The 13,312-nt window shown below is 36.7% G+C and overlaps 1 protein-coding gene across 1 annotated transcript; it reads right to left on the minus strand.

The window, feature by feature from the left end:
• Positions 1 to 5,003: 5,003 nt before the first annotated feature.
• On the minus strand, positions 5,004 to 10,373 carry rgrb (retinal G protein coupled receptor b). The gene is made up of 7 exons (XM_008436872.3): positions 10,154 to 10,373; positions 8,420 to 8,576; positions 7,710 to 7,831; positions 6,655 to 6,808; positions 6,417 to 6,534; positions 5,717 to 5,830; positions 5,004 to 5,401 (listed from the first exon to the last, which is right to left on the minus strand). Exons 1-7 carry the CDS (start codon positions 10,227 to 10,229, stop codon positions 5,261 to 5,263), a joined length of 882 nt encoding a protein of 293 aa, XP_008435094.1. The 5' UTR covers positions 10,230 to 10,373; the 3' UTR covers positions 5,004 to 5,260.
• Positions 10,374 to 13,312: the final 2,939 nt, after the last annotated feature.

A 13,312-nucleotide genomic window follows, 5' to 3' on the forward strand; every position in this document is an offset into this window, starting at 1 on the left:
TAAAACTAACCAGCCTAAAGCTAGATAAGTCAATCTGAACAAGCTGGTTTGTCTTAAACGAATGAACAGAGTCAAGAAAGTGCAGAGAAGAAGGTAAGTCATTTCACTATTTAGAAGCCACAGCTCTGAAGGACCTACCTCTTCTGCTTCTAAAATGAGTTCGTGGAACCGTTACAACTTGTTGTAATTTCCCTCGGTTTCACATTTTGTTCAGGATCGAAAATTGTCTAAATCTTCCCAGAAGAGGGCAGCAAAGACTTGCTGATAGTAAAAATGCCTTTCAGTTGGCAGCACACAGTGTGACTGCTGGCTCTGAGGCGTTAATGCAAGAACTTTACAACAGCATTTCGATTTCTGCAACAAAATAAGTCACCTTCCTAAAATAATGACATATAAGTTATTTCTTTTGTGCAAAAAGTGATTTATTTTCCAAAGTCGTCACCCCGTTTTCACCAAAACATGATTTAGTCAGAAAAAAAAAAATCCCTGTTGGTAAAAAATGATCTAGGCCATTATATTAGGAAGATGCTGACATGTAAATAAGGAAACTATAAGATAAAATGTTCTCCGTTTTGGTGCTAACTAATACTGAAATGGACATGGCAGCTGTTTTTTTTGTTTTTTTCGGGGGTGGAGGTATTTTTGTGGAGCAATTGTTTTTAAGACATAAAAATAGCTAAAAGAATGCTGAGATTTGCAGATAATGCGGCTAATAAAGATAATGATAATAAGAAAAAAACAAAACTTCTTTTAGTTGTGTGTCTTTTTAACCGTCACGATTTCTCTGTGGGACGTTGCGGTACTTTTAAAACAGTGGATTATATTGACCGCTGCTCTCAGTATTCAGTGGATTATCTGAAGTAAAAAAGGCAGCATGAATACACCAACTGGAGGATTAGTACGCCACTGGAAATAACTGCCCAATTTTACTAATGACAGAGGCCTGGCACTGCAGCAGCCATTACATAAATACTTCTTTTTTTATGCATTTATATTAAAATCCTATACTGCAGCTATGCCGTGACATTTTTTTGTAATACATCTGTCAGATGAAAGGCTTTGCAGAGATGTGACTGTATGGATAATCTCTGCGGACTCGTTATTTTAAATTGTCAGAATCAAATAGACAAGTGTCAGGATAATCCTCATGAGTTACTAATGATGTGTTGAAATCTTAACGTGTGGACATTGTGAATAAGAAGGGTATCATGCAAAAAGGGAAAGATTCATCTTCTTTTATGGAAATGGAGTCTAATCCCCTAAAAGATATGCCAAGCAAAAGTCCTCATGGTGTGTATGACATCTTTAAATTAATCTGTTGTGAGGAGTTAAAATCGCATTTTCAGTCCATCTCTTAAGAGCTAAAGAAAAACTCCACAAAGTATTACATAACACACAGCTGAGATTTAGACAATACTTTTTTATTATGTCTCTTTCTAGGCTGTGATATAATCTGACCTGTAACATGTCGTGTGTAATGTTGAAAGGATTTACGGTGACCTTTGTTTCTCCTCCAAGTAGCTTCCACAGGAGTAATCATGCTTGTTGCCGAGGTGATACCGAATGAAGACGTGTATGTGCTGCGAGTTTAAAATTTGATTCTATTTACAAAAAGAAAATACAGTTTTTCTAACCCTTTCATGCGAGGATTATGAACTGCAGCATTCAACAAAATGATAGCGATTTTAGAGGTAAAATAAGCAATTAACCCCCTCATCCTAAAGTCAGATTAAAGTTCAAATGAAAATTTAAGATGGCGTTTGAAATATAACACAGCAAGGTGTTGTAGGATGTTACAAAAACCACAAGTTTCTCACTCCCATGAGTTGTAGCTTTAAAGGACCTGGCATCATTTGTAGATGTACCACAAACACCCCAAATGTTCCTTCTCACACACATTGAACCTGCAGACGAAAAGCAAAAACAACCTCTTATCACACATAATGATATCTCTAAGTTTCAGTGCATCAGTGGTATTATGTATGTAAAAAAAAAAGAAAAGAAAAAAAAGTCTTGTCAGTGTGAGTGAATATTTCTTATATTTGAATGACCACATGTTGCAGATTTAGACATTTAACTGCGTACTTTAAATAATTCCTGAATAATTTACTCCACTTAATATATAAATATGATATCTGTATTTCTTAGAACAAGTATGTGCTGGAAGCTTTGACTGCACAAACTCTAGCCAGGAGAGTGTTTTTGCCTAAAATGAAAGTTTGGTTGCCTCCTTGAATTGTGTTGATTTTATACATTTGAAATAAAAAGGCAGAATCCATCTTTTCTTTTCTTTTTTTTTTTGCTGCGTGGTGTGGCATGTCCACATCTCATCTGATTACCGTAGTTGATGAGCCTCATGACGTCCCCATGCTGGATACTCCAAGCTGCCAGCAGCTGAGGTGTGTGTGCTGGTTTTTCTCCAACCCAATTAAGACTAAGTCTAATTAACTTACTACAGCGTGTTTGTTTTTTTAAATCATTATTTGCATCTTGCATTACTGTTTTAATCCAATTTTGTGTAAAGTTCCTGCAAAGTTTTGCTTTTCTTTACTTAAACATGTTCAACATCGTGGTTTTCAACATTTTCTTTTAAATAAAACTTGCGGTGTCCATTTGTGTCCAGCCCTCATGTATCAAGGTTTTGCTGTGTCCAGTGTTCCTGGATCTTGATCTATCTGGATCCATCTGCAAGGCCGATCGGATATGTCTGCCAGCTTTACATATCTGGACACATTATAATATCGTAACATTTTTCTCCCACTTTCTGAGACAATTACACACGTCTTTGTGTCAGGTCTGTTGAACGAAATCCAATTAAAGTGCAATTAAGTTTAAAGCTTTAAGGTGGCAAAATGTTAATGTGATCCCTAATGCTAATAAAGCAACATTCACTGACAGTCGTATTTTGGCGTGTATCAGTCTATATTCTTACTCTACTGAAATCTTGAAGCCCAATTTGAAGCAGAATGTGTTGGAAGCTTAACAAGGTTTAATCTGTTTGCAGCAAGTAGCTTTGCTTTTCTCCTGTGAGTGTCTGGCCACTTTTTCTATCCAAGGCGTTGACCAAATTAGATCACGACTCCACACACCCTCTTATTTCTGATCAGAGATTAGCCAATTGGACTGCTTTTACCAGGAATTGGGCGCTAATCCGTTGGATTCTTCAGTCTTCTGGGAAATCCTTCAACAACCCAGGTAAATGAGATGGAACCTGCAGTTTAAGGAAGAATCTTTTTCCTCCGAGTACGTGTTACATACCAACGAGTGGCTTGTTTGTGTTTCTCCGATGCAGAGACGTCTATGAGCAGTTTTCCTGAGTCAGCGTCTCGTTAGGGCATTCATTATCCAACAAGTTCAGTCTCTTTTCTTCAAAGAAAAAGCTTTGCTGAAGTTCCTTAACTCCAAAAAAAAAATCAGTCATGCTTACAAATGTTTAATAGGTTCAACCTGCCAGGTACAAATTTGGTAAATAGCAGTGCAGATAGAAATCCTACTTCTGCATTTGTTAATATAATAAAAAAAATGCATAAGGTGGCAAATGCATGATTTGTTGAAATGATGAGGAGCTGTCAAAGTCTACAGGAATTAGGCACTACCTTGCACTTCATAGTTGAAAACTCTGTCGTTTAGGGGATCCAAAAAACCTTAAATTGACCCGGAAGTTAGAATTCCAAGTGGAGTGTCTAAAAATAGACATTTAAGAGCCACTTTTAGACTCTTAAATGTCTAAAAATTGACCTGGGCATGACGTCACACTCAAATTAAACGTCTAAGCTCCTAGAAAATGAGTGGAATGCCACAATGCCACCCAAAGAGTGAGAATACCTCTTCTACATGTGCACTGTAGTATCACTTTCTTGACCTGAAGTTGCGTATCCCTGATTTAATGACTTAAATATCACCAGAAATATAAACATTTTTCACTTGCAGCAAGCACCAACTTTTGTGAACCTGGCAGCCATTTTTGGATTTATGGGTTTGAACTGTTGAGATTTTGACTTCATGTTGATTTTTGAGGCTTTGGATCTGAAACCAACCTCAAAACCCATTGATGCTGCTGGTTTATTAGTGCCGCCATGATAGGATCACCAATAAACTAATTGCATTTCCGACAGTTTGTATTTAACCAAGTCAGCCAAACACTCAGTCATACATAACATGTGTTTGTGAAAGTGTTGTCTTTAGTGTTTGAATGCATAAAATATATAAAAAAATACTGTTAACAGCCTGTTACTGTCTAAAGCGTAACTTCACATTTATGTCCTACATGGTGTTAGTCTATAACTTCAGATCCCAAATAAATACATCAAAGAGCTGCAACTTTAACTTAGAAGTAAAGGATGTTAGTTAACTGTTGACACTTTCCTTATGGTGAACTTTAAAGGCTGCATTAGTGCTGCTCATCAGACAACTTGTCCTCCAAAAGACTGAGCCACTGACTGAGAGGATTTTATCTGCCGACAGCCAGCCTAAAGGTCAGAACGCCGGGGTTAGTGTAACTAAGACTTGCCTCATTGCAGGTTATTTATGGAGTGAGTATATTTAACTGCTGACAGACAATGACATCAATGACCAATGAATGCCGTGGATGTAAAAAAAAAACAACAACAACTGTAACTCAAGTTAAATCCCTCAACCGTTTTCTTGGTATTCTAATCTTTAAAGAACTTAGTTTGATTTTGGTTTTAGTTGTTACAGGTCGTTACTCCCCCCATTATTTGCCTTTCCACTCAGCTTCTACTGAGTGGAAAGGCTCTATTTACACAGTTCAAAGTTTGTTTTAAAGAAAAAAAAAAAATCTTTCCCTTAATCTAGAGTAAAATAACCAGTACAACATGCACGTATTTATTCCTTCATGAATACACTCCAATAATCAGACTCTACGTGTAAAAAATGATTAGACTAAGCATGTGATAGTCTTAACACAGTAACTGCTTCCTCTCATTAAAGAGACGTTGCATAAGTAGGTTGAACAGCTTTAAAACAAAGCACACAAGCAGCAGCAGCAGCAGCAGCATTCATTTACTGAGTAGAACATCAATGAAAACATTTCAAGTGGTTTGGTGAAGAAAAAAGTTTAAGTTTCACAAATCCATCATGAGACGGGTACAAACAGAAAGACTGTCCAGAGACGTCACTACTGTAATTAAGGGAGATAAGAAGAGCAAGTGTGCAGCCATCACACATCTAGCATAAGGAGCCTATCATAAGAGTGAATTACAGATTTATATGACTTGAGAAACATGTTAATTGGTCTAATTTATTTGGACTTCTTAACGTCTGGCTCAACAATCTTCTGTCCAGTCAGGAAGTTCCAAACTCCTCCTCTGTAGAACTCATTTCCAAATGAGTAGAGAAGAGCGTTGAAGATGGGATTTGTTTTTGCAACAACTGGAAGCAACTGCAAAAGAAAAAGTGACGACAATTTTGTGAGTATTTAGAGGGACAAAAAAGTCATTGCTGATACACAGGACTCTGAGTCTGGAAAATTGTGGAATTTTCTATGAATATTCTCAACATCCAGCAGGGAAAAAGTAAATGGAGTATGGAAAATATTTTGAGTCTCTAGACCTCTTTCCTTATTTTGTTATCTAAAAAAAAAATAGATAGCAAACAATAAAGTAAATTTAAAATAAAAATTTTAATCTGGAATTACGAAATTGAAACTGTAGGAGTCCTGGATACAGAAACAGCATATTTTGATAGAAGAGCTTACCATTCGCAGCTTTGGAGAGACGAGTTTCACGTTCTCAAAGCAGGCATAGATGCACATGAGGACATAAGGACCCCAACAGGACAGCAATACTCTCAAAGGCAAACTGGTGTTAAACTGAAAAATAAGTGGACAGTGTTACATGCTGCTTAATTCAGCGTGATGTGATTTAAGTAACGTTGAAAGCAGAGAAATAGCTCGTGAAACAGAAATTAAGCACAAAAAAATCTGCCAAGATTCTTTCATATAACGTCTTTTGTAAAAAAGAAAATTGCCATAACAGGTACTTCTATAAGGTTTTTTGGAGGCATGCCTAAGTAACTTTAGCAATCATTCTTTATGTCAGAGCCAAATAAGACAGTCTTCTGTTAAATGCATGATTGAAGTGAACACTCAACAGCTGTCAAGTTAAATGCAAACACATAAAAAGTTCAGCTTCCCTGTACATCACTGGATGAAATGTGATGAAAAACTCTTACAGTATTCAAGTTGAGATCATTTCACAAATCTCCTTCTATTCTCCTTTCAGATGCTAAATTTTGTGATTTACTTCTTTAATCAGCTGCTATAAACATACATCATATAATCATATTGGAAAACTTTGAATCTCTTTTTGCACATTTATTATGATTCTTCCTTCCACCTATATTTGTCTCTGCCAGAATTCAATGCTGCACCCGTAGGGACATTTCAGCACATTTACCCTGTGATGATGAATCTTCTTGAAGTGTTTGTAGATGGAATCATAACAAGAAGACATGGTGACAGCTGGGAAAGTCAGGTAGAGCACCGTCAAAGTAAGCATGTAGGTAATGTAGTCCCTGCCAGAATGGGAAAAAAAGGGTTTTATGGCTTAAAATAAGGGGAATTCATATAGAATAATTCATTCTGTCGACCGGAGCATTAGTCTCAGTGTATTCTGTAATTTTACATAACTCTACCTGTCTCCTCTAGTGTAGTCAAGCGTGCAGCACGTCCTCATTGGCTCAAAGTCATAGACGCCCCATCCCATGAGCGGAACGGCGGCCCAGAAGATGGACAGGATCCAGATGATGCCGCTCATCGTCAAAGTCGTGCTCCAGAAGAGCTTCTGTCCTGCAGAGGCAGTCAGATTGGATGCAAGCAAGATGCTTGATTATAGCACAAATGAAATGAAATTGTTTTATTTTTTTCTTACTGCAGTGAATATAAATTATTTCTCTAGTCAAGTTAAATGCAAGAACACAATTTTTCGCCATTTAGTTTTACTAATTAAAGAATTTATCTGTGGATTACACATAAATCTTTGATTGATGCCTTAACTAAGGGTGAAATCATCTAACAAAACACTCACTTCCAAGGTCTGTGCTTGAGACTTTCACCCCCCCCAGAGATTATCACTTTTAAGAACCCATTACAATTTTTGAAACATATATACAGTGTATATCTGACATCCTAATCTTTAGGTTTGTACTAAGGCCTGTACTATAAAGCAGGATTAGTGGCTTAGTGAGGTAACTCCAGCATCAATCTGGCACAAAACTGGTTCAGTAAGCAATGTACGTAAACTTTATTTATACGGCGCCCTTTTGGAGGTCAAGAACCACAATCCCTTTACAATCAATCACTGCAGCGACTCACGCTGGACACATTAAAATGCGAGTGGAGTTCTACAGAAGAATGATCATTATTATCCAGCAGGTACTGAAGCACAAACACACCTTAAATATCATGAATTCCTTCGGAGTCTCCTGCCTAGAAAATTGTGATCATTCTTCAGCAAGATGTTAAGGACTGGAATTGAATTTGTACCCAATCTTAAAGATGTGAACTACCGGGGTTAAACCTTTAGCAGAGACACCATTGATACCCTTTAATCTCAGGTTTACAAATCAGGAAATATATGGGTGCAAAAGCCAGGGTTTCAAGGAAAACTTCAGTCCCTATCAAATGGGGAAGGAAATCCAACTTGAAATCTCCTTCTTGTACTTTAATGGAATTTTTTTTCCCCACTTACTGGTGCAGTACTGGTGATATCTGTCCCACGCGATCGCAGCCATGAAACTGATAGAAGCCAGGACTGATATCATCCCCTGGAAAGCGTGATAATTACAACCTTCTTGACCAAAAGGCCAGTACCTACAAAGCATGAGGAAACATGAATCACAGTTCCTTTAACTGTATAGATTTGCTACGCAGAACAGAACAAGGATTTCTCAACAGATTAAAACATCGGTTCAAATCTCCCTCACTGGTGATCCACAAAACAAAGGCTGCATTACGTCATAAAACTTTGGGATTTATGTCGAAAGAATTAAATTGTATGAACTTAAAAGAAATAAAGATTTGACTGTAAGTGGGGGAACTCTTGCACTGTTGCAAGAAGATAAAGTAACTCCATGTTAAAGTTGGGCAATAAATAGGTGCTGCAGTAAAATTAAGATTATGAAACATTCTGAACAAAACTTGAGATTTTTTTTTATTTTATCCACCTTATTGAAGTGTTAAGGTTCGCTGTGCAGTTTCTAAAACCCTGCAGATTTGCTTGCAAAACCTTGAGTCCAAGCAAAGTGGATTGTAGACTGGATTATAAAAGACAGAAGCTGACTTGTTTTGAGTAGAATAAGCTCCTGCATTCAAATATTAGCAGATTCTGTAAAGAACCAAAGTACCCTTACTTTTGAAGAAAAGTCTTAACAATATAAGTTTTCCACAGTGGGTTGTCACCTGAGGTAGCTGGCATAAGCAGCCGTGAGACCGTTTACATTCAGACTGATGTCGGCCAAGGCCAGGTTGAACACCAGGAAGTTACTGGGAGTTCGCATCTCCTTCACTCGGAGGAAGGCCAGGATGCTGACGGCGTTGAGGAAGAATCCCAGCACCGCTGCGGGAGAAAGCAAGTCAGAGCGTTCCACACATCATCAGTCATCATCACAATCTTTCCAGAAGTTCTTTGAGAGGTTTAAGAAAAATAAAATCGTGCGATCGTGGTCAATTGCAAAGGATAGAAATAGTCTTTATACTGGAACTTGGAAATAAATATTTTCAGTTTCAATAAATATTTTCAGAGACAGGGCTTTTCTGCTCCATTTTCTTGGAACCTGAACCAGAAATGCTAAAGGAACCTAAAGGTTCTGTTGTCACTAGATGTTTTTACGACTGTTCTTGCTGGTTTTGAGAAGGAAAAATCTTTCTGTAAACATTTTAACTGCAGAATCTTTTAATTAATTAATATTTTTTTTGTTTGCTTTGCTCTTAATCTTCTATAGACCATGCTCTTGGCAGTCTTGGCCAGGATTTCTTGGAAAAGAGATTATTTTCGTATCACCCAATAATCAAACTAAGGATATGAAACCGATATGAATGTACATTTAAAACAGCTTAATTTATTAATCAATGCTACCATTGCTTGAATGGGTAGGGCATTATATTAAAATGTTCAATAATGCAATATGAAAGTGTTTAGGCATGCAGTTTTAACTTGGCAACCATTTCAACATTTGCCTCAAAGTGCCTTTTATTTTTCAGATTATTTTAAAATCCAAAACAAAGTTGATCGAAAACTGTACTATTGATTGATGAGTTTATGGCTAAAATAGCAAGAGTGCTTACTTTTAATGCATTCAGTGAACACGATAAATAAATAAAAATAGATTTTTTAATCTGCATGGGACATGTGAACAATTGATTAAGTATAAGGAAGAAAGCAGAAGCAAAATTTGGTAAGTCGACAAAACCGAAAAAAGGTTTAATAGATCAAAACAACAAGCATTAAAATACAACCTTATGTCATACATATAAAATATTTGCAGTTTTACTTGTTAGATTTGATGCCAATTGACTTGTAATCCGTTGTTACTGTGCAACAGGATTCATTTCAGCATTTAAAACACAGAAACATAAACATTGCATTCTTTTTCAATTGTAGCAATACAATTTATAGTTTCAATTGTGAAACTATAAATTACAGCTTTTGATGGCAGCAGAGCCTTGCAGGGATGAACCAGCACATCAAATCAGCTGATAGTTTACATCAAGTACTTGAACACGTTTGAGGAGACAGGGCTTAAAAAATGTACAATCAAACTAGCTTTAACTTTGTTAATCTGCACAAAATGTTGATTCTTTAAAATGTAGTTTGGGATTTATAAGAAATGTGTTGTATTTGTGGAAAAAAAGAACATTCTCTGAAGCTTAAAAACTGTGGACAGGAGGGGTTTGTCCAAGGTAGAGCCTCTACAGCTGACGCGCATTCACAACTTAAACCTGTTTTACTATCTTCTTTTTAAAAAGGAAGTTTATTGTAAGGGGATCAACACATCAGACTTCCTGACCACACAAAACGGCACCTTTCAACCATTGTACTTGAAATGCTTAACTTTTGTGTGTGCGTGTGTGTGTGTTCAGGTGCCTGTCTCTTTAAATCTTGCACAAACATCCCATCCTGCGCTGCAAACTTACCCCCAACAAGAAGCGCAGAGCCGAATGTAAACATGTCAAAGTCCGAGAATCCCTCCGGTAGTGTATGAGCTCCCATGTTTGGAAAGTAAACTTAGCTGCAAACTCAGTTCTTTTCCTTCAGACAGCAACAATCAAACCACCGTTTCCTTCGAGATGTCGTCTTTTTTATAAAGGCTCTTTCACGTGAAAAAGCATAAAGACACTAATCTGGGTTAAACTCCCCCCCCCCGTCCACTTTTGCAATCCTCGGAGGAATGTCCTAACGAGCAAACTTTGAGCAAACTCGCGATTTTACTGATCGCATAAAAAAGGAAAGAAAACAATCTTAGGGCCTTTTCTGAATAAATATTTGATCTGAATGCTGAGAAACGTCTAATGGGTGCAGCCTATGCTGGTGGACAGAAACTATAGCCTTTCCTGTCCCTGCTTCAACTTTGAGTGTGTGATAAGGAAACAATGGGAACATGGGAAATGTTGTCCTTAAGCAGCGATTTGGACTCAATCTCAGCGATTTGGACTCAATCTCAGTCTTTCCTCATAATTCAACTGGTTTATAATGGGAATCGTGAGCATTTTTAAATACTTTATTGGAAACAGCCGTACTCATTTACATTGCAAAACACAAAAGATGACAGAAAAATGGGTGGGATTTTTTTTTTGTCTTTTCTCAGACTATACAGGTTATGCATCTTTTACTGTCTTTTTTTGAGAGGATCTAAAAACAACGCTCAGAAATAAACGCACTTTAAATGAAAATACTTTGTAATTATTATTTTTTCTTATTTTAGATAATGTTATATCTTATTTATTGTGGTGTTCCAAAGCTTCCTGTTCATCTTTTCAGCTCTAACATTTCATTTTTATGTTGAAAAATTGCTGTAAAGATCATATTTGTGCTCTTTTCTTAATTTGATTCACTCTTCAGAAATCAAAGCGGTTTCTCACGTTTGTCTTCTTGTAATCTCTAGTTTAGTTGGCAGCAGCTGTAGGTGTTAATTAGAACAGGAACTGCTTAAAAAGTGTCCCTGATCATAGGTAAAAAAAAAATAAAAGAAGCCAAAGAGTATCTAATGTAACAAGAACGTAGATACTGTGACATATTTATTTAATTGCAAGTTGTAATGTTGGCAATGTGTAGGAAAAGTGTAATATACCTTGTAAAAGTATTCACGAATGTGAAACGTTTCATATTTTTTATGTTGTATCAAGAACAAAGTTGTCCATTCTTTTGAATAGGAATAAAAACAAGATGGTTGTAAAATATTTCAAACTCAAAATCTGAAATGTGTGCATGTAATTATACCAGCTTTACATGTTATTGCTCATTTTTCACTATAATTACACCTGCAACTTTTTTGAGATCTGTCTCTGCAAACTTTAGAGAGAAGATACTTTGTTCATTCTTCTTAGCAAAACACTTAAATCGATTTATTGTGAAAATCAGTGTTTAAGTCTGGACACAGACATCCTGGATTTGGATCTGTACTTTGACTAGGCAGTTATGTTCTACATGGTTAAATCAAAGTCCAATAATAAATCAGTCTGGTCTTGCTAAAGCGTAACCCTATACTCAGTCTTAATTGCTTTGCAGCCTGCTACTGGTTTTCGTCCAGAACTTTGTAAGCAATACATTATCAACTTTTTGACTTGAATTTGCCTCAAATGCTATTTTGTGTTTGTCTATAATTTAAAAAATCTTAATAGTTGATGTTTGTGGCTACAATAGGATACAACTTTCAGGGTTGTGAAAAGCAGAACACTTCACATTTTGGCCTTTTACTAATATGGATCCTGTTTACTTCACATGCTGGATTTATTGTGAAGGGTCACTGAAAACATCAGGAACTCATTTATTTAAATGCTTATCTGTTGACCAAAATAGCCCCTAAAAAAAACCAGGACAGCAGAAAATTGTGACACTCACCCAAAGCAACCTCAACCTTTTAAAATGCAACATTTGGGCTGAGTCTGATGGCTCCACTAATCTGTGCCCAGATTACCACAAACTCATTAACCATGCAGCAACAATGTGTCCCAATGGGCTTATAAAATCCAATTTTTCTGAATCCTTCCATATTGTGTACAACTCTGGGTCCCAGACAGAGGAGAGCCACAAAATCGACGCTTGTCTGCATCTGCCGTTCCGACAACAAAAAAAGCTGAGATTTCACGTGGTGCATTTGATGCAGAAAGTTATCTCCTCTATCACAAAACAAGAGGCCCGATACCTAAAGCTGCAGTGTGAGGTCATGCTGGGACATAAAGCAACTCTGTGACAAATTTCACAACATGCAAGATTCAGTAATGCAATCTTTTAAGCTACCACAGCTGAGGGTGATGAAAGCGGAGCTGGTCTGAGCCAGCCTTACAGAGAATGATTGTAGTGGACTTCTGTAAAATGAGCCAAGTTAAAACCTTTCGATGAAAAGTTTAATAAAATCAGAGGGCAATGAATTTCTTAATGATTTTGATATTTGAAAGAATGCAGTCATCAGTGGAAATGTCCGAGAGTTGCAAAAAATAAAATAAAAGAAAAAATTCCACAAAGAAACATTTAGTTTAAATATCAAACTTTTCTTTAGTTTTAATTTAAATGTTTCTACAAAAATAGAAAATATTTGAGCTAAACGTATTGCCCTGCCTGACCCAAATACCTGCCAGTGGTGTATTTGCACTTTCGTCGCATTTGAACATTAGTCCCTTGGCAAATAGTTAATAGCAGCAAGATAATCTTTTAGCTTTGCAATGAAACAAAGGTTCAACTGTTGCAATAGAGGTAAATCGCTGAAATGAAAGTAGTTTAGTTTTACAGTGCATTGCAAAAGTATTCACGTTCCTTAAACGTCACTATTTACCACATGACAACCACAAACTCCAATCTGATTTAACGTGACAGATCAACACAAAGTAATGTATAACCGTGAAGAGGAGGCAATCTTTATACTTTTAATGTATGCAAATCTTGGAGAGCAAAAAACTTGGAGTCGATTTGTGTTCACCCCCTTTACTCTGATAATTGTAAATAAAATTCAATGCTTTCAGAAGTGACCTAATTACTACCCAGAGTCCACCTGCGTGTATTTTAACCTCAGTACATTTAAAACTGTTCTGTGAGGGCCTCAAAAATTTGTTAGACATCATAAGTGAACAACACATTGA

Source organism: Poecilia reticulata, chromosome 19, assembly GCF_904066995.2.
Source record: "Poecilia reticulata chromosome 19, P_reticulata-male-v2, whole genome shotgun sequence".
Lineage (NCBI taxonomy): Eukaryota > Metazoa > Chordata > Actinopteri > Cyprinodontiformes > Poeciliidae > Poecilia > Poecilia reticulata.

Coding starts and splice junctions, on each gene's coding strand:
- rgrb (XM_008436872.3), bottom strand. CDS start 10,229: ATGGGAGCTCATACACTACCGGAGGGATTCTCGGACTTTGACATGTTT. Junction 8,577..10,153: donor CTCTGCGCTTCTTGTTGGGG/GTAAGTTTGCAG, acceptor TTTCTCCCGCAG/CGGTGCTGGGATTCTTCCTC. Junction 6,809..7,709: donor ATATCACCAGTACTGCACCA/GTAAGTGGGGAA, acceptor CTGCCTCTGCAG/GACAGAAGCTCTTCTGGAGC.